General features: G+C 50.9%; 2 protein-coding genes across 3 annotated transcripts in view; one reads left to right on the top strand and one right to left on the bottom strand.

Moving 5' to 3' along the window:
• GPLD1 (glycosylphosphatidylinositol specific phospholipase D1) overlaps positions 1–1,825 on the bottom strand; it is a 70,919-nt gene extending 69,094 nt beyond the window's left edge. The window contains exon 1 of the mRNA XM_045497223.1: positions 1,582–1,825. The gene's annotated coding sequence lies outside the window, so the exon portion shown is untranslated. The remainder of the gene's footprint in view (positions 1–1,581) is intronic.
• ALDH5A1 (aldehyde dehydrogenase 5 family member A1) lies at positions 542–23,890 on the top strand. Of its 2 annotated transcripts, XM_045497226.1 has the most exons (10): positions 553–1,083; positions 4,405–4,488; positions 5,866–6,036; positions 7,629–7,745; positions 9,040–9,183; positions 11,071–11,214; positions 13,235–13,393; positions 17,799–17,968; positions 19,534–19,592; positions 20,569–23,890. In XM_045497226.1, the coding sequence occupies exons 1-10, from the start codon at positions 766–768 to the stop codon at positions 20,772–20,774; spliced, it is 1,572 nt and encodes a 523-aa protein (XP_045353182.1). In that variant the 5' UTR covers positions 553–765; the 3' UTR covers positions 20,775–23,890. The 2 variants fall into 2 exon arrangements, with proteins under 2 accessions (XP_045353183.1, XP_045353182.1); XM_045497227.1 differs by lacking the exon at positions 7,629–7,745 and having other exon boundaries at positions 542–1,083.
• The last annotated feature ends 52 nt before the right edge of the window (positions 23,891–23,942 follow it).

Genomic DNA, 23,942 nt, shown 5'->3' with positions numbered 1-23,942 from the left:
TTTGAACGTTGTGCCCGATTTATTGCAGTAACTCTCCTAAGCAATTACGTTATCACAAAGAAAGAACTTTCTACCAAAAAAACAAAACCAAAAAAACCTGAGGTTAAGTAATTTGTCTAAGGTCATACTGCCTGTGGACAACAGACTCGGCTTGGGGCCAAGACGGTCTTCAGAGGCACGGCTACAGATCAGGGCGGGGGGGGGGGACGGTGACCCCAATTAATGGAGAGAATATGTAAACACACACCCAGAAAAACGTCCAGGCACAGCACGGAGCCACACTCGCCCCGCGCCCAGGACCCTCGGCCCAGAGCCCGAGCGGGCTGGGCTGAGGCGATGAAGAGCCGAGATCGCGCCCTCAGCGGTTGGGGCAGCACCGCCGGCGCATCCACGGACTCGTACAAATTCCGGTGGCGGGAGAGGCAGGTTTGGGGGGGGGGGGGCTCGCGGAAGAGGGAGCAGGTGCCCTGCAGTAGTTGGGGGGCTAAGGAATAATTATAGAAGAGCACTCGGGGCGGGTAAGGTGCGGCCGGCAGGTGCGTACCCCGGGTAGGGCTCCCAGGTCCGGCGGGGCGCGGAGCCGCTCGTGGCGGAGGGTCCGGTGCAGCGCCGAGGGCGCGGGAGAGGGCGCTGCTCCGCGGCCCCGCGGCCCGGGCGCGTCCCCGCCGCCGCCGCCGCCGCCGCCGCCTCGCTCCTCCCGCCGCCCCGACCCTTGCACTGGGGCGCGCGCTCGCTTGCCTGCTTCCTGCCGCCGCCTCCGGGGCCATGGCGACCTGCCTGCGGCTGCGGAGCTGCCGGGCCCCGCGCCTCCCGCCCGCGCCCGCGGGCCGCGGCCTGCGCCCCGGCTGCCCCGCGCAGCCCCGCCGCTCTGCCGGGGGCCCGGCCGGCCTGTCCGCGGCGCTGCTGCGCACCGAGAGCTTCGTGGGCGGCCGCTGGCTCCCGGCCGCCGCCGCCTTCCCCGTGCACGACCCGGCGAGCGGCGCCCAGCTGGGCTTGGTGGCCGACTGCGGGGTGCCCGAGACCCGCGCCGCGGTGCGCGCCGCCTACGAGGCTTTCTGCAGCTGGAGGGGCGTCTCGGCCAAGGTGAGCGCGCTCGGGGGCCCGGGCTTGCCCCATAGGGAAACCGGCCGCGTCGCTCCCCCCTCCCCGATGCGCCGGGCACGAAGTCGTAGAAAGGAGAGCAGAGGCGAGCCACGGGGAAGTTTGGAGCGTCGGCGTGGTCCCGACCGCGGTGCGGGGGGCTGGGGCCAGGCGCCGCCCTCCAGCCTCTGGAAACGTCCAGCCGGGCAGGCAGAAGCCGGACGAGTAACATGAAATGAGCAGCGAGCCGAGGGTGGGGTGAGCAGGTCGAGGGGCCTGACCGTGGGCAGGGGCCGGGAGGTGAGCTCAGGTGGCTCAGCCTGGGTCGTCGGGCGTGGTGCAGGACCGTGCTCCAGGTTTCGGCCTGCGTGGAAGGGCGCTGCGCTAGCGGGCATCTCCTGGGCCTGCAGGTGGTCGTCTTCTCACGACCTTCCCTCTCTACCTGTCCGTGTCCTTACCTTCTTCCTGTAAAGACGCTAGTCGTGTTGGGTGAAGACCCACCTGTATGACCTCGTTGAACCTTGATAACCTCTTTCAAGACCCTGTTCTGAGATACCGGGGGCACAGCAGGGGGAGACAATTCAGCCTGAGCATCAGGGTAGCTTCCCAGAGGACACGAGCTGCAATGATAAAGGCAGGGGAAGGGAATTCAGCTGGACCAAGATTCCCGAGTCAGGAGCGTGCCTGACCCATTTGTAGAGCAGCAAGGGGGTGGAGAGGCTCTGGAGGCGGGAGAGACAGGGGATGGCCTGCTGGATCCAGAGGGGAGCGTGGACTAGGTTTTACCTTGAGGGAGGTGGGGCACCGTCCCAGGGTTTCAAGCTGAGCGGTGAGCCGGCTTGCATTTGGAAAGGGTACTGGAGGCACAGCACGGAGAGGGAGGGGCGGTGGAGGCCCCTTAGGGGGCTGGTGGCAGTGACTGAGGCTTGAAGCAGGGCGGTCCGCGGAAGGGTCTGTTGTGACCGTGCAGGTAACTGGAGTCCCTGGCGGTGACAGGGTGAGAGAGAAAGAGGGGTCAGCTGGGACCCCAGGGTCTCTGGCCAGAATAGCGGGCAGGAAGGAGTGACCACCAGCTGAGACGGGGAAGGGGGTGGCAGGAGCTGGCGGTGTTACAGGCGTCCGCAGCTCTTCTGCCCCCATCTCTGCTCCGGTGGTTGGTTGAGCCCAGGGCTGGTGCCCGGACCGCTCACTGACACAGTCCCCGGGTGTTCACATCACCCACCTGACATCGGTGCCCTTGAACGTGAACGCGTGGCATCAGCTTGTCCTCCGGGAGCTCGGGCCTTCTCTCCTTCCTTCTTGGAACGATCTCGGAGCATTTTCCTGAGGAAGTAAGGGGCTCCGCCTTGCCTAGGAAGACAGGCCCACCTCTGCAGCTATGAGACGTGGGCTCCGATACGGCTTGTGTGGCCACCGTGACCCTCCCTTCTTGTCCCCAGGCCTGTGCCGTCCACCCCCGCCCTCAGCCGCTTTCTGCCCGCTTCCCTAGGCCTTCACGTCCGCCTGCCCACCCACTGCGGAGGTCGAGTTCACCTGTTGATTCTGCCGTTGGGCCCATCCCAGAGAGCTCCCAGCCTCACTATTCTCCCTTCTCTCAAGAGCGCAGGTTTTGCATTTCCTGTTGACATTTTTTTTGCCTCACAGCTTTCTTTTCACGTGTTTTAGGACCTCCCGTTTCCCACCTTGGGACCTCCTGGAGGAGCTCGGGGGAGAAGGGAGCTGGGTACTTACAGGCGCCTCATAAGCCGGCGCGTTGGTTTCCTGTGGCCGCTGTAACAAATTACCACAAACTTCGTGACTTCACACAACACAAATGCCCTTACTATTCTGGAAGTCAGAAGCCCAAAATGTGTGGACAGGGCTGTGTTCCTTCTGGAAGCTCTAGGGGTTTCCTCACCTTTCCCAGCTTCTTGAGGCAGCGCCACACTCCAGCCTCTTTTTCTGCTACTACTTGGCCTTTGACCTTCCTGCCTCTCTCTTATAGCGACCTTGTGATTACATTGGGCCCACCTGGGAAATGCAGGCTACCCTCCTCACCTCGAGGTCCTTAACGTAATCACACCTGCAAAATCTCTTTGGCCACGTAAGGTAACAGGTTGACAGGTTGCAGTGATTAGGGTGAGGCCATCTCTGAGGGCCGTTACGGTGCCTGCCACATCTGAGTACTGTTCTTGGTGCTTAACCGGTGCTTCCTCTAGTCCTTTATGATGGCTCTATGAGGTAGATACTCAATCCTTGTTTTGGATGAGGAACCTGGCTGCGAGAGGCTCAGAGTTCACCATCCACCACTCACCCCTGCTCAGGTGGGGGTTCTGGGACTTGAGCCCCACGTGACTCCGTGCACCGTGAGCCTCCCTGCTGGAGCCCTGCATGCTCACACAGCTCCTCACAAAGGCTGTGGAAGTTTCTGGGAGCTGCCCCACAAGCCTGATGGTTCAAACAACAGAAACAGACTGACTCAGTTCTGTGGGCTAGAAATCCAAAGTCAAGGCTGCTTCCTTCTTTTTTTTTTTTAACTTTTTAATGTTTGTTTATTTTGAGAGACAGAGTGAGAGTGGGGGAGGGGCAGAGGGAGAGGAAGACCGAGAATCCGAAGCAGGCTCCAGGCCCTGAGCTGTCAGCACAGAGCCCGGCACGGGGCTCGAACTCACGAACCATGAAATCATGACCTGAGCTGAAGTTGCATGCTTAACTGACTGAGTCACCCAGGCGCCCCTGCAACATGTCTGTTTCGGGCGGACCCCATTAGCCCGTAACACAGGCTGTGCATACTGAGGATGGTTCGTCGCCTCCCCTGGTCCCCGGGACATTGTGTTTTCTGCCACCAGCAGAATCGACTTTGTATTTTGCAGTTCTTACGCCGTTTCCCGTCCTTCTCTCGTTCTCTCTCAGGCAGAGCGTGTGCTTTACATCGAGCAGACCATGTACTCAGATATTTGATTGCTTTCTCCGAGCTAGGCCCCCTAGAACATAGTCTTTCCTCTCTCACCCAGAGGAAGTGCTGGCCTGTAGTCACCAGATTCCTACCTGGCAGAGCACAGGGCCGGCGGGAAACTGTACCTGTGTGCGGTGAAATTGTTCATATTTGCACTGTTCCACAGAAGCTGCTTTTCTCTTTCACAATTTATGACTCAGCATACGCCTTTACGTGCAACTTGAAATGGAATCTCATTACTTATCAAAGAGGGGCCTGCACACCTGAGACTAACATAACGTCATATGTGGATTATGCCTCAAAAAAGAAAGGTCAAGTTGTGCCTCCCCGAGAGTGAGGGGACACAGAAGGTTATTTTGTATGACTGTTGTTTTTATTTCCTCGGCCAGGAGAGGAGTTCATTACTTCGGAAATGGTACGACTTAATGATGCAAAATAAGGATGACCTTGCCAAGATCATTACAGCTGAAAGTGTAAGTTCAAGGTCCTAACTTGTTACCCTAAGAAAATGCCCTGGAATTCTCAGGCAAAAGCTTGGGAAAGCCTCTAACTTCAGGGCTGTTCTGCAGCTAAAGAAAATGGGAATTCTTCACCTAATGGTCAAATACCAACTAATCCTTTTTTTAAATGTTTATTTATTTATTAAAAAATTTTTTTTTTATGTTTATTTTTGAGATGGCGGGGGGTGAGGGGGGCTGTGGTGGAGGTGGGGAGTACAGACAGAGAGAGAAACACAGAATCCGAAGCAGGCTCCACGCTCTGAGCTGTCAGCACAGAGCCCGATGTGGGGCTCGAACCCATGAGCTGTGAGATCATGAGCCAAAGTCAGATGCCTAACCAGCCACCCAGGCACCCCCATAGATACAAACTAATCCTTGTGCCCAGCACCAACTGTTGCTAATGAAGCCAGGCCCTCATCGTTGCTAGAACCATTTGTATGTTGCACGCTTGAGTGACATAGAGAAACATGAATGGAGCTAGGGAGTATTACACTAAGTGAGATAAATCAGTCCAAGAACGACTGGTACATTTTATGATTTCCTTCTATGTGGAATTGAAGAAACGGAACAAACGAACAAAGGAAAAGTAAAAAGGACAAAAAGAGGTTCTTAAATACAGAGAACAAACTGTACTGAAGGTGGGAGGGGAGGTTATAGTGATAACCATAACACGTGAGAAATAGATTTTGAGTGAAACTATGTGAATAATGCTTTCTCACCATTCCCAGTTGTTTCCATGTGATTGGTACGGTTGATTTTTTTTCATGTTGTTTTTGTACGTTGAAAACGAGCCTGTAGCTTCTGGTAGCTGTAACAGTCACGGGACACCAGGGTCCCACCCTCAGGAAGATGTTAGGAGAACAAAGGAGGAGACGCACTTGCCCCTATCTTGGATGCGAACAGGATTGTGGTTTGGGTGGGGCTCGTTGCTTTCTGTCACCGTTTGTAACTCTGCTTTCTAAGACTTCTGCTGGGGTCACCGAATTTCTCAACAACCACGTGGGTTTTGTGAGGGGCGGGAGACTCGTCTGCCGTGCATGCGGCCTGGAAGAATTTCCAGGCGTGGAGTCAGGCTTTTGTGGTTAGAAGGCAGTGAATGTGTCCTTTTCTTTTTTTAATTTTTTTTAAGTCTGTTTACTTACTTCGAAAGAGAGAGCACAAGTAGGGGAGGGGCAGAGAGGAGAGACCGAATCCAAGCAGGCTCCGTGCTGTCAACACAGCACAAAGCCCAATGCGGAGCTCGAACCCGCGATCCCGAGATCATGACCTGAGCTGAGATCGGGAGTTGGACGTTTAACGGACCTTGCCACCCAGGCGCCTCTGAACGTGTCCTTTTCCGATCCGGTCCAGGGGAAGCCGCTGAAGGAGGCGCAGGGGGAAGTTGCCTATTCCGCCCTTTTCCTAGAGTGGTTTTCAGAGGAGGCCCGCCGCGTCTACGGAGATGTCATCTACACCCCCGCCAAGGAGAAGCGGGCGCTGGTCCTGAAGCAGCCCCTCGGGGTGGCCGCGGTCATCACGCCGGTAGGTGGACCGACGGGATGGGCAGGGGCCCAGGGTAGGAGATGCAGCGAGGGACAGCTCGCTCTTCCTCGGGGAGACGTGTGCTCCTGCCGGGGGCTGTCACCTGCCCTTGCTCCCTGATTCCCGGTGTGGGGTGGCGGCTGGGGAGGCCTGTTTCTAATGCCTGCAGAGGTGGGGGGACCCACGGCTTAAAGGCTGCTTCATGGCAGCGGCTCTAGCACATCTGAAAAGGTCTTTTTTCCTAGAGACAGGATGTGACACGTTGAACGTGCTGTGGCTTGGGGACATTTTTATGCTGAGTTTATGGTTATCATCAACAGCCAAGTGTTTGCGTGCAGCGGGCCAGGTTCTGGAGGTGAAAAGGCTAAGAAATACAACATTGTGTCTGCCTGCATAGAGCCACAATACGCTGGTAGGGCACCCAGCCCTGTCTGGGCCACCAGAGGGCCTGCCGCCTGCCAGGCCTCTCGTGTCAGTTCACCTACAGTGCCCGCTGGTCCCGAGACCGCTTTCTTCCCTGGCTCAGCAGAGTCACAGGCTGACGCCCCGCCTTACTGCCTAGACTGACTCCGTGTGACCCGGAACTAGATGTTCACAAGCTGTGTGACTTTGGGCAAGTTACTTAACTGCTCTGTCTCAATTTTCCCCAACGGATGTCCTCATTGTCCTCCAGGATAATAATACTGACCTCAGTGGGTGTTGATGAGGATTTAATTATAATTTAAAAGTGCTTAGAAGAGTGCCTGGCACAGAATCGGCACTATGCAAGTATTTGTCAAAATAAAATAGGGAGAGGTCTACAAATATAGATCTATAAATAGAAGGAAGTAATAAATCACCTGCCATTTGGAAAATTACCTTTGCTAATGTTTTCTCCTAGAGGGTCACAGGCAAGTACAGCTTTCAGGCCTAACCCAGCCCTGCTGCCTGTATTTGTGAATAAAGTTTTATTGGGACACAGCCACACCCATCCCTGCACGCACTGTCTGTGGCTGCCTTCACATTAGAACCACGGAGTACTTGGGGCGCCTGGGTGGCTCAGTCGGTTAAGCGTCCGACTTCAGCTCAGGTCACGATCTCGCGGTCCGTGGGTTCGAGCCCCGCGTCGGGCTCTGGGCTGATGGCTCAGAGCCTGGAGCCTGCTTCTGATTCTGTGTCTCCCTCTCTCTCTGCCCCTCCCCCGTTCATGCTCTGTCTCTCTCTGTCTCAAAAATAAATAAAAAAAAAAGTTAAAAAAAAAAAAAAAAAAAGAACCACGGAGTACTTGAGACAGAAACTGTACATCCCCCAGAGCCTAAATTTTTACGATCTGGGCCTTTACAGAAAAAGTTTGCCAACTCCTGGTGTGGATACTCTTGTACTGTTTTAAATTCTGAAAATGTTCCCTGTGTTGGCGAGCCTTTGTCCCCAGAGTCGCCCGGGAGGACGGGTGTCAGGTGTTCTGAGAGCTCACCTGTGCAGGAGGAGCAGGAGCACTGCTTTGGGAGTCGGTGTGTGCAATGGCATCTGTTGACTGACTTCCCGACCTGCCTGCCTTTGAACAACCGGGCGGTCCAGCGTCTCTCATCTCCTCTCTGCTCTTCTCACCGCAGTGGAATTTCCCCAGCGCCATGATCACCAGGAAAGTGGGGGCCGCCCTGGCCGCCGGCTGCACCGTGGTGGTGAAACCCGCCGAGCACACGCCCTTCTCCGCCCTGGCCCTGGCCGAGGTGAGCCTCTCCCCCGCGGTCGTACGGAGCTGACCAAGTCCAAGCAGCAGACTGAAAACCTGCCCCTTTAGCTGCATCTCATGCTGGATGGTGTTGGGTTTTAACTGACTAGCAGTTATTTTAAGTCTGACGTTTGAGAAAAAGCAACGATGGGGGACTTTCTGACATCTGTACACATGTTTTAGGCTGCCCTAAAGATGCTTTCTGTCCTCCCGCGCGCCCCCCCCCCCCCCCCCCCCGCCCTCAGTCCTCTGTGCGGAGTCTCTGGCCGGCACCTGCTGCTGCGCTGGGCGGTCACAGCGGCTGCTCTGGGGGCGCCTGCCCTGCGTTCCGCGAGCACCTGGGGGCCGCTTGGGCTCCTCCGTGGCCCGCCCGTCGCACGGCTTCCGTCCGCACCCACCGGTCGGGCCGGAGCAAGCCGCCAGGCTGTCGGTTCTCCCACAAGGCTGCGGGGTGGGTGCCCGGTGCCCGCGCAGCGGGGGGGCGGCCACGCGGTTGTCCCGACTGCCGTCTTCGCGGCGGACGGCCGGGCAGTCGGACGGGTGAGCGCAGCGGCGCGGGAAACACGCCGACCGTCCTGCGCACGCCGCTGCCCATCTCGTCCCCGATACTTCGGTTTGGCCGTGTCGTTGGCCTCGCTGGGTTTACGAGGGGACTCAGAGAGGGTGCAACACTCTGCTGCTCCCACCGTCTTCCCAGAATCCCCAGTCAGGTTCCTGCGGTTGACTGTTCAGGAGGTTCGGACGTGACGGTGATTCCTGCAACGGCTGTCCCAAGGAGGGTCAGCGTGGAAGGAGCCTGGGGTCCGGGCCCGGGCGCTGGCGGGTCGGCGTGCTGGCTCCCTTCGGCCCTGGTGTGCGGCCCGGGCGTCGCCTCCCTTTCCTCGCCGCTGCCCTGCGAGGTCACCTGTGGGCGGCTCTGCCCCCTGCGCGCCTTCTACAGGTGAACCCCAAGCTTCTTGAACTCTCCTCCCATTTTTCAGGGAAGAAATCCAAGGGGCTTTTTTCGTTTTTGTTTTTTCTCTTTATTTTTGAAAACAGAAAGTGGCATGAAAACTCATGCCGTAAAATAGCTCAGTGTGTGACAACACATTTAATATCACCTTGGCATGAATAAGGATCTCATTTCAGGCCCAAATATATTCTTATTCTGTCCCCAAGGTCAATTTAGTATTTCCCCCAGTACGTTTTGGATTTAAACAGCTGTTTCTCTCTTCCCGGTTCCGGTTTGATCACGTGCTGTGTCCCCCCCCCCTCCCCCCCCACTCCCTCCCCACCGCCTGCCGTTTCTGTAGCTCGCGGACCAGGCTGCAATTCCTCCTGGCGTGTACAACGTCATTCCCTGCTCCAGAGCGAAGGCCAAGGAAGTAGGAGAAGCACTTTGTACTGACCCTCTGGTGTCCAAAATCTCCTTTACTGGCTCAACAGCTACCGGAAAGGTAGGTAACTTAAGTGTCAGAGAAAACAGATGTCGTTCTCATATTTTCCTTGGAGACTGTGAAAACACTAGTTCATTGTTATCAACCTTTTGAGGAACATTCTCAGCAGAGTGTTTAAAGGTTTGTTGCATAAAGTAATGTCTGATCATCCTCTGGAGACATTTTGGATAGTGTCCCTTAACTGTGAACCTGACCCAGGCTTCTGACCATACCAAGGGGTGGGCACAGCTGGAGCTCTCAGGATTTGTTGCCCAGGAAGTGGCTGAAATCTATCCGTTGTGTTTCCTCAGTTGTGAGATGCGCATTTCTTTCACGATCTGGAATAAAGTTTCCAGAAACATACAACTGATGTTGGAATGGAGGTCTTGGAATTGAACAAAAATTGTAGGTAGTAGAAAGGTCCTTACAGAAATAGAAGGGCCTTTTTGTTCGTTTCCTTAAAAAGCTTTACAGTTGTGCGTCATTCTACAAATTTATACTGAGAATAATTGCAGTGTTATTCTTAACAGCAAGGAATTAGGAAGCTAAATTTCCAACAGATGGGGGCTAAATAAATTTATGAAACAGCCATGTGATGGAATAAAGGAATGTTCTAGGGGTGCCTGGGTGGCTTAGTTGAGCATCTGACTTCAGCTCAGATCATGATCTCAGTTTGTGAGTTTGAGCCTCACATCGGGCTCGCTGCGGTCAGCCCAGAGCCTGCTTCAGATCCTCTGTCCCCCTCTCTCTCTGCCCCTCCCCTGCTTGCGCTCTCCCAAAAATAAATATTAAAAAAAAAAAAAAAGAATGTTCTAGGAACATGTACTAACGTAAGAGAATCTTCACGTTATAGTGTTACACTAAAGGAATATGGTATAAAGTGCTATGAAAGTGTTAAGATGTTCCAGATATGTGGTTAATTGGGAAGATAAAGGTTACAAAACTGTATAAATCTACCATTGTTTTCTTTAAAAAAAAAAAGAGGAAGTACATATATATGAACTTGTGTGTGTGACCATAATCTGAATCAGTATACCTCAAAATTTTATCAGTGCTAAGCTATGGGCTATGGGATTCTGGGAGATTTTATTATCTTCCCTCTATTATGATTAAGCCAATTGTCCCGTAATTTTTTTTAAATTTTTTTCTTTTAACATTTATTTATTTTTGAGAGAGAGCGAGAGACAGAGTGTGAGTGGGGGAGGGGCAGAGAGAGGGAGAACAGAATCGAAACAGGCTCCAGGCTCTGAGCTGTCAGCACAGAGCCCGATGTGGGGCTCGAACTCATGAGCAGTGAGATCATGCCCTGACCCGAGGTGGGACACTTAACCTACTGAGCCACCCAGGCGCCCCACCACATAATTTTTTAATAGGTAATACACTTAGATGGATCAAGAAGCCAGACGATGTAAACACGCTCACATTCAGAAGGCTCTCTCCTGCTCCTGACTCCCTCCCTTCTATAAGTAAATACTCTTTGTTTCTTGTTACCTTCCTACTGTTTATCAAATAGAGATGTGTGTTCTGTCTTATTTTTGAGAGAGAGAAAGAATGTGTGAGCACCAGCGGGAGAAGGGCAGACAGAGAGAGGGAGAGAATCCCAAGAGAGAGAATCCCAAGCGGGTTCTGCACTGTCAGTGCAGAGCCTGATGCAGGGCTCCATCCCATGAACTGCAAGACCTGCGCCGAAACCGAGAGTCAGACACTTAACCGATTGAGCCGCCCAGGTGCCCCTAGAAATAGATGTTCTCATTTCCTCCTTTTCTTATACAGACAGTCATCCCACGTACACTACTGTGCGCCTGGCTTTTCCATTGCTGGGGAGTTGTGGGAGACAGAGGCTTACCGGTGCGGGTGGCTGGGTAGCTGCTCCTGCCTGGTGCTCACGGAGTCTCTGCTCTGTTGCAGATACTGCTGCACCACGCAGCTGGCTCTGTGAAGAGGGTCTCCATGGAGCTGGGCGGCCACGCCCCGTTCATCGTCTTCGACAGTGCCAACGTGGACCAGGCTGTCGCGGGAGCCATGGCATCCAAATTTAGGAACTCTGGACAGGTGAGTCCTGCGGCGATTTTCAGGGTGTGTGTGTGTGTGTGTGTGCGTTTCACAAAGATCTTACCACCTGACTCACCTCCTGGAAGGAAACTTGTAGGTTCCTTCCGTAATTCTTTCTTTACTCTTTGAGCACATATTTCTTAAGGCCCTCTTTTTGCCAGTGACTGTTCTGGGCTCAGAGGGTCCAAACGGAAATAAGGTGTAATGAGGAATTTCATGAGCAGATTTTTTTTTTTTAATCAAACTGTTCTCTTCCTACTCGTCAGTTATTCCCTCACCTCAGTTATTGTCTTCAGTTTTCCCTCACCGGGCTTTTCTCTGCTGCAATAGGTAAAGTCCTCTCCTCAGATACAAAACAGCCTGAACAGCTGGGGTCTGAGGCCCACAGTCTTAAGGAAAAGAAAGTAGGAAAATGTGGAGATGGTTCTGGAAAAACTCAAAACCCTGCTGCCTGGGTCTCACTGTCCCTGAGGTGGAGGCGGCCTGACAGGCACATGGTACAGGTGCCCAGGGGGTGTCCAGGCTGCCATCGGAGTGGCAGCCCGAGTTCACACCTCCAAGGAAATCTCGGAATAACACATCCGTATTTGTGTTATTGAAGGTACAAACCCTGCATTTTATAGATAAGGCAGCGAAACTCTGGAGAGACTGTTTGACTTGAAGTCGTACGTCCCTGGGTCGTAGTGCCAGCCAGGACTGCTAAGGAGCTGGGACTGTGGACCAAGGGGCCTGTCTCCTGGTTTCTCTCCAGGCTGTCGCCGGAAACCTGGCTTCTTACAAAATATCCTTAAGCACTTTGTCTCAGAGTACCATCAATAAGTGGTTTGATTTTTTTTTTAAGTTTATTTATTTATTTTGCAAGAGCTCATGTGAGTAGGGGAGGGGCAGAGAGAAAGAGGGAGAATCCCAAGCAGACTCCATGTTGGCAGCATGGAGCCCGACTTGGGGCTCGATACCATGATCCATGAGATCATGACCTGAGCTGAAATCAAGAGTTAGACGCTGAATGGACTGAGCCACCCAGGTGCCCCAATAAGTGGTTTTAAATGCATTCCAGAGACAGAAAAAAAACTCCCTGAAAGATTATATTGTGGGGGGAAAAAGGTGAAATCTTGTATAATACTCTGTATCAAATAGTTTTCATCCTTGTGTTGACCTTCGGTAATTAATTTTTCCCCTTTCATATAACCTTAAATAGCTTGGTTGTTTCCGAAATACCTGTTTTCTTTTAGAAACATAAAATGCCAATATGTGTAACCTTCAGAGTTATAAAGCTACAACTTTGAGGTATGTTGATTTAAGCCAGTAAAAATGCACAGGATGCAAAATTATCTATCTATATATAAGTAGATAGTTTCTATTAGAAAAATACATGATTAAGAAAAACATACAGGAAGAAAATCTATCAGTGATAACTGCAATTCCTATAATGTGGTTGTATTTTATAATTTTAAAATATTAGGTCTAATTAGGAAAAAATAAACAAAGGTCTTTTCAATAATTTAGGTTGACGTGGAAGAACGGCCATTTTCAAAATGTCAAATTCAGCCAAACCCTTAAATAGTTTAATAAGCTAGTAGATAGAAGTCAGTCTTTGACTGCCTTCCTTCCTGCTCCTGCTCTGTCACTGCAGCATCACTGTCTCTCGTGGAGTTACTGTTTTTTTATGCTCCTTTTTTCTTCCTGTTTGTTTCATAATGGCTTACTTAACCCTTTGGAAAAAACTTGAGTCAGGTGGCTTTCTCTTTTTTGTGCAGATGTTTGTACTTGCTTACTTGTTTAACCTCAAGGTGAGGCAGCTATGGACGAGGTTGGAGAACAATGAGCACTTTGTGCATTCGTCTTCAGGGCCCCAACCACATGGGGAGGAATATGGCAGGTTGGACACAGGACAAGAGCCACTTGGGGAAGTGTTTTCACATTGAGTATCTGATAGCAACAGTGACACGTTTATTGGTTGGGTCAGTAGCTTCTGACAAATGGTCTTGTGAATTTGGTTTGGGTTTTTTTTTCTGTCCAGACTTGCGTTTGCTCAAACCGTTTCTTGGTGCAAAGGGGTATCCACGATTCTTTTGTGAAGAAATTTGCCGAGGCAATTAAAACGAACCTGCGTGTGGGTAATGGATTTGAGGAGAGAACTACTCAAGGCCCATTAATTGATGAAAAGGCGGTAGAAAAGGTAAGTGCATTTGCTTTTCTGTTAAATTTCATGGTTTCAGTGTCAAGAGCTTTAACTAGCAAAAAACACTTTAGTAAGGTGCCCAGCAAGGCTGTTTTGGAAACAATGGAGAAATCAGAAAAAAGTGAATTTCTGCCCATTTGCATGAATTAAATAAATGATATCATCTGGCTTATAAGCTTTTCTGGCTCTGTCATTACACTGAGCGCTCGTGAGATGTCACTTTATTTTTAATGTTTATTTTTGAGAGAGAGAGAGAGAGAGAGAGAGCGCACACATGCACGCACATATTGGGGAGAGGCAGAGAGAGAGGGAGACACAGAATCCGAAGCAGGCTCCAGGATCCAAGTTGTCAGCACAGAGCCCAACACGGGGCTCAGACTCGAACCATGAGATTATGACCTGATCTGATGGCGGACGCTTAACCGACTGAGCCACCCAGGCGCCCCGAGCTCTGTTACTTTAGATCTCCTACTGCCCTCCCTAAATTTTCTCTGATAGTGGTGATCATTCTATCCCTGGCTGCCTCAGGAATTAGGATCTTGAAAGACAAAGTTCTTTAAATTTTTAAACAGCTAAAAGGAAAGGAAGACTGGTTTTATTTTTGAAATCATGGGTGTTTCAGCTGAAATGCTGGCTTCCATTGACAACAAAATGCCCTTCAGAAGAATCCTTGACAAAAGCATCTGGTAGGGAGATGCAGAGGAACAGAAGCCACACCCAGTATTTACAAATGCCAGGAGAGAGAAACTGCTTTTAGGAAGGATCTGTTTGTTCAAAGAAAGTCACGGTCTAGATAGATCACTAGCTGGGCAAGAGTTCTGCCCTTGGTGTTTTAAAACATAATCTCCTGTTTTAAAACATAATCCTTTTAAATAAAGAAGACGTACTACATATATACAGTGGCACATTACTCAGCCATAAAAAAAAAAAAAAAAAAGAATGAAATCTTGCCATTTGCAACAACATGGATGGATCTAGAGGGTATAACGTGAAGTGAAATAAGTCAGTCGGAGAAAGACAAATACCATAAGATTTCAACCATATGTGGAATTTAAGAAAAAAAAAACAGAAGAAATGACTCAAGAAAAATCAGACTTTTAACCACAGAGAACACACTGGTGGTCACCAGAGGGGGAAAGAGGGGGGTGAAATAGGTGATGGGGATTTAGGAGTACACCGATCATGATAAACACTGGGTGATGTCTGGAACTGTTGAATCACTGTATTATATACCAGAAACTACTAGAACGTGGTATGTTAATGACCCTGGAATTAAATAAATAAGGGGGGAAAACCTTATCCTTTTTAGAGTTACTTACAAGGAACTTTCTTGTGATATGAACATCCAGTATGCTCTTTAGATAAGTCTCTATTAATAGAAAGGATTTTAATGGAATCATTTAAGTTGGACAGAAAATGGAGGCTGGAGATTGATGTGCGGGGAAGAAAGGAGGTGGCCCAAAGACCCACGTCTGTTGCCTCACCCAGCGGAAGCCAAGGGAAGCACTGAGGTTTGTCAGAGCTCTGATAACTGTCTAGTGATTGCCTTGGCATTGCCCTAGTAGAGAACATGCATTAAAGTGTATGTTGGTACCACCTGCATTTTTGATGTGACTTTGGCCCCTGTGCCTTGATTGCCAGTGGAGACAATTTGGGTCTGAACTAGCTGTGGCTCGAGGGACAGAGTGCTGGTTCTTAACCCGCCCTGTGCCTTTCACAACTGCAGATGCCAGAGTCCTTCCCGAGGAGACGGGGTGTGAGTAGGGCCTCAGCACTGAGAGTTTTTCAAGTGCCCCCGCTGTTTTTAATTTGCCAGCCTGGGAGACCACTGTTCTAGAGATTTTGGTGTTCCTGCCAAAGTGAAGGTGCAGACATTGGCCTCTAGAGGGCGCTGTGTCCCAGGACTTCGAACAAGGAAGGTGAAGGATGTTTTTCAGAGTTTAGTAGAAAACCTCTCGCCTGCAAAAATCCATTGTGCCTGCTTTAGTATACCCACAGTCACAGGGTAAATTTGGGTGGGGGGGACACTGCACATGACATCTAACATGACCAGAAAAGGGCAGACCATATTCTCTCTGGGGGCAAAGAGGTGGCCCTTGTTAAACATAATTAGTTTTCGAGCTATAAATCATGGAAGGTAAGCCATGGCGGCTAATGGGGTTTGTTGCAGACAGTGGACTCTGAGAGCATGGTCGGGGGCGAGGGATTAAAAAGGGTGGTTCTGGAGGGTGGAGTGTGCCCCAGCCAGTATTTACCTTTCCTGAGATCCCGTGGAATATTCTGCCAAGAATAAGAGTCCTCCCCTGGGAGGTCTCCGGGGACCAAAGGTTGTGGAGAACTTCTGGAAGGAGGAATGGATGGTGCTAATACAAAAGTCAAAGCAGACAAAGCATTCCCAGGGGACGCCTGTAGGGGAAGTGGGTGCCATTTTTTAGGATGGAACTTTCTAGAAGTGGGTAGGGTAAGAATGGGAGCAGGGGAAACATGGCGCCAACTAATTATATTTTGTACAGTTTTCTGGGCCGTCCCTACACCATTGCACCTCGCAGCCACCACCAGGAGAGTGTAGGCATTTGCTCTGGGCAGGAGGTGAGCTACAGCTCCAACCTCAGTTGGTGTGCCTTTGCCCTCTGGGGACAGGGGTGTCCCTAACGTGAAGCCTGCCAAGTCAGAATAAACCTCAGCTTGCCGTTGTCCCCTTGTTCAGGGGAGAGACCGGAAACTGTAAAGGCCACTCACGTCACCCAGCCAGTCCTTCACGAGGAAGGTGAACAGCCAGGGTTTGGAGCAAACCCTCAGCAATGAGAGGAACACCTGACCCTCAAGGAAGCAGATGAGTCTGAGAACAGAAAGGAATTTTCTGAGGATCTCATAGCGTCATCTGTGTGCTTCTGAGAAGATAGCGCATCTACAAAACAAAAGCAGGTCCTGTGAAAATTGAGGCAGTGAGAACAAGAGAGTTTTCAGAAATTAAACACATGATGGTCAAATTTTTTTAAAACATCAGTACATGAAGACGGAAGGCAGAACCAAGGAGAATTTAAAGCAAAAGATAAAGAGATGAGGGGCACCTGGCTGGTTCAGTCTGTACAGCATGTGACTTGATCTTGGGGTCATGAGTTTGAGCCCCATGTTGGGTGTAGAGATTACTTAATAAATACAAGTTGTTGTTTTTTTTTAAAGACAAATGAAAAATATGACAGATTTGAAAAGAAATCAGAATTAATCTGAGGTGAGAGGCATATCCATTTTAGCTATAGGAATTCTAGAACAGACATGGAAGAAATAGCATTATCCAAAAAATGAGAAACGAAAACTCAGAGCCAGGGGAAAATGATTCTTCGGATGGAAAGACTTTACCAACTGCCAAGTGGAAGGAAAGCGGAAAGCCCAGATCCATTCTGCTAGAACAGTGGAGTGTCAGGAACATAGAAGATCCTAAAAGCTTCCAGAGATGGGGGAAAAGCTACCTGCCAAGGGGCAAGAACTATTTTGGAAGCGCTTTTCAACAACACTAGAAATAGAGACGTGTACTTAGCGTTCTGAAGGAAAGTTGGATGACAGTTCCACCACCAACCAACACAAGGTAAAAACATCAGACATGGCAGGCAGCTCTTCCTGCCCATGGGTCCTGTCCCCGTGCTTTCAAAAACTACCTTTTTTGCACCCCCCTAAAAAAAAGCGAAACAAAAACAAAACCATGAGACACGCAGTGTCAGGAAACTCAGGAAGCACACCATTTTGAGTGCACCTTTTTCAAAATGACCACTTGAGAAGAATGCATTAGAACAAAGTGAAAGTGAAGAGGACAGCATGGCACCCAAGAACCTGGAGCCAACTCAAGAGTGTGAGAACAGAGGCGCCTGGGGGGCTCAGTCAGTTCAGCATCCGCGTCTTGGTTTTGGCTCAGGTATAACCTCACGAGCCTTACGTTGGGCTCTGTGCTGACAGTGCAGACCCTGCTTGGGAGCCAGTCACTCTCTCTCACTCTCTCTCTCTGCCATCCCTCGCTCTCTTTCTCTCAAAAGAAATAAAGTTAAAAAACAAAAACAAAACAGAGTGCAAAGAACAAATGTCAGGGCAACTTCAGGGTGCCAGGCCCAGAAGGACATCAGGTCATACCAGACCCTTCAACAAATGGTTGAATGGAACAGCGGAAAAACAAAGAGCAGGGGAAGGCGGCACTGCACCTGCCACATGCCCTCCTCCTCCCTCTGCGTCTCCACGTATTTGCTTCTTTCTACCTAGAAGGCATGAGGGCACCTCGTTCTCAACCTGTTTTTTTAAGAAAAAGAAATGAAGAAAAGCAGTTTTCTGCAGGTTTAACATTCTAAGAGATTGTATCCTCTCCAGCGTATCTTCAAGCCCGCTGTCCCGGGCTCCTCCTCTTCTCTTCACGCAGGTAGAGAAACACGTGAATGACGCAGTGTCCAAAGGCGCCACTGTTGTGACAGGCGGGAAGCGACACCAACTTGGAAAAAACTTCTTTGAGCCCACACTGCTCAGCAATGTCACCAGGGACATGCTCTGCTCTCACGAAGAGACGTTTGGGCCTCTGGCACCAGTTATCAAGTAAGACCACCCAGCGGGTGGGTTGGGGAAGGAGGACACCAAGAAAGGAACGCGGTTCGAGTGCCGTTTCAAGGCCCTGGGGCTGGGACGGGGGGCTGCAGAGGCAGGGCTGTGTAGTGTCAGCAGAAGAACAACTCCCATTCATGGTTCTAAAATAATTTGTTTTTATCATTGCCTATGCAGAGCACAGAATTCAGCAGCTTCTTTACTTTGCCTCCTGACTTTTGTGTTTTCTGAAGTCATTTTTCTTCTCCTCGGAGCACATCCTCAAAGAGCTCTTTCGAGGGAGTTAGGGAAATGCACTTGCTGTGCTCTTAGGTGATGTTTTGTCTCACGTTCAAAAGTCAGTAATAATCAACCTGGATAAACTTCTAGGTTCAACGCTGTATCATTTCTCTGTCTCCTTATTTCTGGAGTCGTTACTGAGAAAGTTGGTGTCTGGTTCTTGTTTCTTTGAAAAGGATCTAGTTTTTTTTTTTGGAGACTATGAAGATTTCTCATGGTCTCTGACGTTAAGTTCTACCGGTGAGGCACATCGTGAGCGCCTTCACGCTGCGGTCCTAATGTCTCCCTTGAGTATCTAAGGTGTGTGTCTGGTCCCGGGAAATTGCTGGTCACTGTTTCTCCAGCAGGTTTTTCCCTCCCCTCCATTCGTTCCGTAACGGCCTCTAGGAGGTCTGTGATAGAGACACGTCCGTGTCACCCCGCTCCTCTTCGCTCTGTTCATCGTACCTCCTCATCAGTTCCCGACACCTTCTGGGACATCCCCTCCCTGCCACCTGCCCGCTGAGCCATCCATTCCTGAGATACATACACTGTGCCACCCAGCCCACCCACCGTGTTCCTTCAGTTACTGTCATCCGTGCTATCTCCACTTCTTTGTTCTTCCCCATAATGGAGTCTCCCCACTTCCTCATTCTCCCTTGTTTTGCTGTGGATGCTTATCCGTTTCCTACATCTTTTTCTGTCCCACTGTTGCTGCCTCCTGGCTTGTAGAGCATTCTGTTTGTTATCCTTCTCCGTCTCCTCCAGAGAGATGGCTGGCTCCTGCTGCTGGCAGATCTCTGAATTTAAGAACTGGGGTGCTCAGAGCCCTTTGCCCCGGAAGAATGCTTCTCAAATCTTGTTCTGGAAAGAAAGGGATAAAGCTGGAAGGGGCCGCATGGGGCTTTGGTTTCTCTGCTGTTCATCTCAGGGAGGAGCGCATGGGCGCGGAGCCGTGGCCCCGGCTTCCTGGGGACAATTTGCTTCTAAAGTGGTTGCTGATTGTTACAAAGTCTCTGTAGGCAGCAAGAGCAGTGATCCTTTTTGAAGGCATTTGGTTTGACGTTCCCGAGTCGCTGCTGTTCCCTATGGCCAGCCTGCTTGCCTCTCGTTCTCGCCAGAGAGGAACCGTGTGTGTTGAGCAGCGGGGCTCTTTGCTCCTGTGCTCGGCCCTGGGGTCTCTGCAGATCTCCCAACTTACCCCGTGCCATTATTCGGGAAACAAATCAAGAGACCAGAGAGCCGGTTTTCTTTGCCCTCTCCCCTACAGATTTTGCTGACAACCCCTTTAACTCTGGCAGGTTCGACACAGAGGAGGAGGCTGTGGCGATCGCTAACGCAGCTGACGTCGGGCTGGCAGGTAGGCGCTCCCGGCTCCGTGGGAATCAGAACCACTCCTGGAACCGATGCTGGCGTTTGCCTTTTAAACATCCCCCTGGGTTTTGAGTCAGAAACGCCATTGTAGCGTGTGTTCTGCTGCTTTTCAGGGCACGAGCGGGTCTGTGCAAGGTCACGGCCTCCTGTCTGGTCCTTCCCACATTTGGGAGCTCCTGGTGAGAGCTGGGGGGCAGCTTGTGGGTGGAGAAGTGCACACCCCAAAATTCCCACGTTCTCGGAGGCTTGATGCCTGGAAGTTCACGTCTTTTTCTTCCATTCCGCCTGACTCCTGGCGGCCTGAGCCAGACCTAGGGGAGCCACAGGGACCCTGAGAGTAGCAATGACTGTGCGTGCAGACGGAGCCTGAGTGGCCACCGTCCTTTTAGTTCGGAGATGGTCAGGGTGGCCACGGGACATATCCCACTGCCGGGACACCAGCGTATGCACATAAATGCACTGGCAAATCTGCATTTAGCATCCGCAGTGAGGGGAGTGCGCTGAGGAAGATACAAAGACATAGATACATGGTTGCTCGGTAGCAGCTTCCGGGGGTGAGCTCCGGGGGTGAGCCAAGTACGTGGAACCGGAGGAAGGCCACGCACACTGGGGAGGCCCTTCCCCCAGCTGTCTGTGCACACCTGTCACTAGGCTGCAGTAGGACGTGTGCCCGAGTGCCTCGGTGACACTGCGCCCGGCACGCCTTTCGTCCCTTCCCAACAGGATGCGGGGAGAGGAGGCCGCAGCCTGCATTAGGCAATCCGTGTTAGGCAGAGATGGGAGGAGAGAGATTCTGGGCCTGGGGGCCACAGGGGTTCAGTTCGGAAAGGGTGGTGGTGACGGGCGTGATGAAAGGAAACGCTGAAAAGGACTAGACAGAGGTCGCCTGTGGCATCCTCTGCTTTAGACGCGACGTCTGTAACGACTGTATACGCCGCGTGTGCCCTTTCTTCCCCTGACAGGTTATTTTTACTCTCAAGACCCAGCCCAGATCTGGAGAGTGGCGGAGCAGCTCGAAGTGGGCATGGTGGGCGTGAACGAGGGACTGATCTCCTCTGTGGAGTGTCCTTTCGGCGGGGTGAAGCAGTCCGGCCTCGGGAGAGAGGGGTCCAAGTACGGCATCGACGAGTACCTAGAGCTCAAATACGTGTGCTTCGGGGGCCTGTAGGACTCGTCAGTGCTTTAAAAAATAAAAAAAGGAAGCTGATGTGCACATACGGGGACATGCCATCCATTATTCTAGGTGAACTTCTAGGTTAGTGGAATTAGGGATTTTTCAAACTCCTCCAATACTCATGATCTTAAGCACAGGTGAGCCCCACCCCTCCCCTTACCTAATGAAGGACCAGCAGATGCCACACGTCTGGGGCGCAGACTCCCCAAGAACCAGCACTGCGTGTATAGAGCGAAGCCCTGGGACTCCACCAAGAGCTGGGTGTCCCGTCCCAGAGGCTCATCACTGCCTGGGCTGTGACCCCGCCATCTCCCCTGTGGCTCTGAGCTCACACCAGAGAGGGCTGCCCGGAGGACCCCTGAGCATGAGGACAGGCCGGGCAGAGGTGGGCCCACCGTCCCTGTCAATCTCCTGGCTCAGCTCTACACGCCCTTGCCGTGTATTCCTAAATGTTGCCACAGAGACTGAATTGATCATTTTTAAGACTTCGAAGTAGCACAGAACCTCCTGTGTTTCTGTGAGGAAAGAAAGAACACGCCTCTCTTTTTCTGGACCTTTTTTCTTAAGCTTATTTTTTCAGTAATGTCTACACCCAGCATGGGGCTCAAACTCACGACCCCAAGATCAAGAGTCACGTGCTCCACTGACTGAGCCGGCCGGGCACCCCGGGACCGTTTCAGTTAAAGCTTCATCATCCTAAATTTACTACTTAAAGATCATGCTCTCATCTCCATCCTGCTTTCCATTTCGTCTCTTGAGGAAGTCAGCCTAGGTGGAAAGCAGAGAGCAGCAGAGGCAGCTGGGAGAAGGGAAGGCACAAAGGCGTGGCCTGGCAGCCCTTGGGGGGTTGGGGGGAGCTTAGTTCCCGTAGATGCGCCATTCGGCAGTCCGTCCCTCATGCAGAGGAGAGATGCTGTATGTGGCTTGCTTAGTTCAATGGGAGATTGCGAGGCCAACAGAAATCGAAATGTTTGCAAAAAAGAAAAAGAAAATTCGGTGCCAGTAGAGGGACCATTATTCTTAGTAGCGGCAGAACCCCTCCCTGCCCCCCAATCCAGCTGTGGCTTTGCAAGGTGAGGAAGGCTGGGGCCCGCCTGCACTCCTAGCCAAGACTGAGCAGCTGTCGCCCGCAGCCTGCCCTTCCCGTCCTCACCCCCAAGAGCAAGCAGCCTCCCCACAGTGATCCCGAGAGGAAAATGAATTTCCATAATTGCCAGTCCGCCTAATGGAAGAGGTGCGAGGCCTTGAAATTCAGGCACGCCTTCTCCAGTAAGTTTTTACAGCTCATCATTTGTAACAAAAATGATGCTGTGTCTGCTTTCACTTGGTAAGAGGAGCTCTGATTAAGAAAATTCTAAGCCTTTCTGGACATGTCTCCCATGCATATGGATACACTGAGGAAAAGGAATAAAGGCTGTTCCTGGCCGTACAGGCAGAGAGGAAGCTCTTTCCCTTCCTACTCGCTGTGTGCAGAATCCACTGACACTCTGTGGGCATTCTGGGTAGTGGAAGGAAAAAGTAGTTCCTACCCCTCCCCCCATTTCCACCCTGTGATTTAGCATTTGTCCCTCCGCCACGGGGGAGCCTTGGGTAAGTCACTAGCGGTCCAGAATGCCCATGGGGACGGAGGAACTTAGAGCCGGTGCTGGAGCTCCCTTGACTTAGCCTGCCTCACTCCAGCCACATCCCGATACCCACAGGAGGAAGGACCAGAAATCTGCCTCCTGGTGACATGCCTCCCCCAGGCCCTGTCAAGAGTCACATACGCAGCATATTGACAGCTTATTTCTACCTTTTGTTTTTATCATTTGGGGCTTGTTTTATATAACATTCTAACTAGGATTTGGGCACGTCCATCTGTTTCCTGTTAATAAAATTCCTATAATGTTATTTGTTAGAAGTCAGGAACACGGATGCTTGGAGGTGTTGAGAGAATACGCTCAAAGTTACATGCGTCACTTTGCAAAACCAGTGGATCCCTTGGCTGGGTGGCAGATCGGAGTTTTCTTGTATATTTGGCTCACCAGGTACATAAATTCAGGTTCAGAGACTCATTGCGATATCTTTGATTAATTTTGTAATTAAAATAATTTGGGGAGGAAATAGGTTGCTGTTTCGTAAAATTGTTCCGGGTTGTGGGAAGAAAGAAAAGTGTCTTTCAGGGTTTGTTTTTCAATAAGATGAGCATGTGTGGCCAGGAGTTGGCAAACTACAGCTCACAAGCCAAATGTGGCCTGCCACCTGTTTCTGTACAACCCGGAGCTGAGGATCGTGTTTGTATTTCCAAATGACTGGGGGGGGCGGGGGGGGGCGGGGGGATCAAAAGGATAGTATTTCACGACACAAAATCATGTGGAGATTCAGATTTTCGATTCCATCCATAAAACTCTCTTGAAACTCAGTCACGCCCATTCATTTCACATTGGCTCCATGGCCACTTTGTGAGCAGAGCTCAATACTGGCGCCCCAGCCAGTATGGCCTGCAAAGCCTACATCATTTACTCTGACTCTTTACAGAACACGTTGGCCGTCCCCTCATCTAGAGATCCTGAGCCTGAGGGAGATACTGATCTTCCTGCGTTTACCAGGCATTCTCTTATTTTATTGAACACGTGTGTAAGAAGCACTTTTCTGGGCATCGCTCCAATGAGTTCTCACCAAGAATTTGCCAGCAATTATCGCGTGACTCAGGTGAAATTATCCGGATAACACAAGTCTGGCGGCCTAGAGAAAACTCCTCAATTTCCTTTCCCCAGCTAGGCAAGGATTCTCATTGCAACAGCCTATCTTCATCTGTTGTATTTACCCCTTTGAGTGGCTTTCAAACATGATTTTAGGCCACGTGTTGTGTCCTTTTTCCCCTTATTCTCATGGAAAGACTCCATGAAAAGAGATCAGAAGCACAATGCAAAGAAATCTATTTTATTGGTAACTTACTAACTTTAGATTGTGGCATGTGACTGCCTTCTCAGAAGGCTGGAGCCCGGGATTTTAATTATTCATGTGCAGCTATGTGAGACAGCATTTTACTTGAATAATAGTTATATGGTGATTTGTGTGTGTGTGCCATATTTGTGTATGTTTAATTAATAAATGTTGCATTAACAGAATTTCCTGTTTCTGCGTTAGGGTCTCTTGTGGTAGTGGGTTTTTTTTTCCTTG

This window comes from Leopardus geoffroyi, chromosome B2, assembly GCF_018350155.1.
Source record: "Leopardus geoffroyi isolate Oge1 chromosome B2, O.geoffroyi_Oge1_pat1.0, whole genome shotgun sequence".
NCBI lineage: Eukaryota > Metazoa > Chordata > Mammalia > Carnivora > Felidae > Leopardus > Leopardus geoffroyi.
The sequence above is the reverse complement of the archived record's forward strand: the minus strand, read 5'-3'. Positions and strand labels throughout refer to the sequence as shown.

Excerpts from the sequence above, each read along its gene's own strand:
- ALDH5A1 (XM_045497226.1), top strand. The coding sequence starts at position 766 with ATGGCGACCTGCCTGCGGCTGCGGAGCTGCCGGGCCCCGCGCCTCCCG. Across the intron at positions 6,037-7,628 it reads TGGCCGCGGTCATCACGCCG|TGGAATTTCCCCAGCGCCAT; the intron begins GTAGGTGGACCG and ends TTCTCACCGCAG. Across the intron at positions 13,394-17,798 it reads ATGAAAAGGCGGTAGAAAAG|GTAGAGAAACACGTGAATGA; the intron begins GTAAGTGCATTT and ends CTCTTCACGCAG.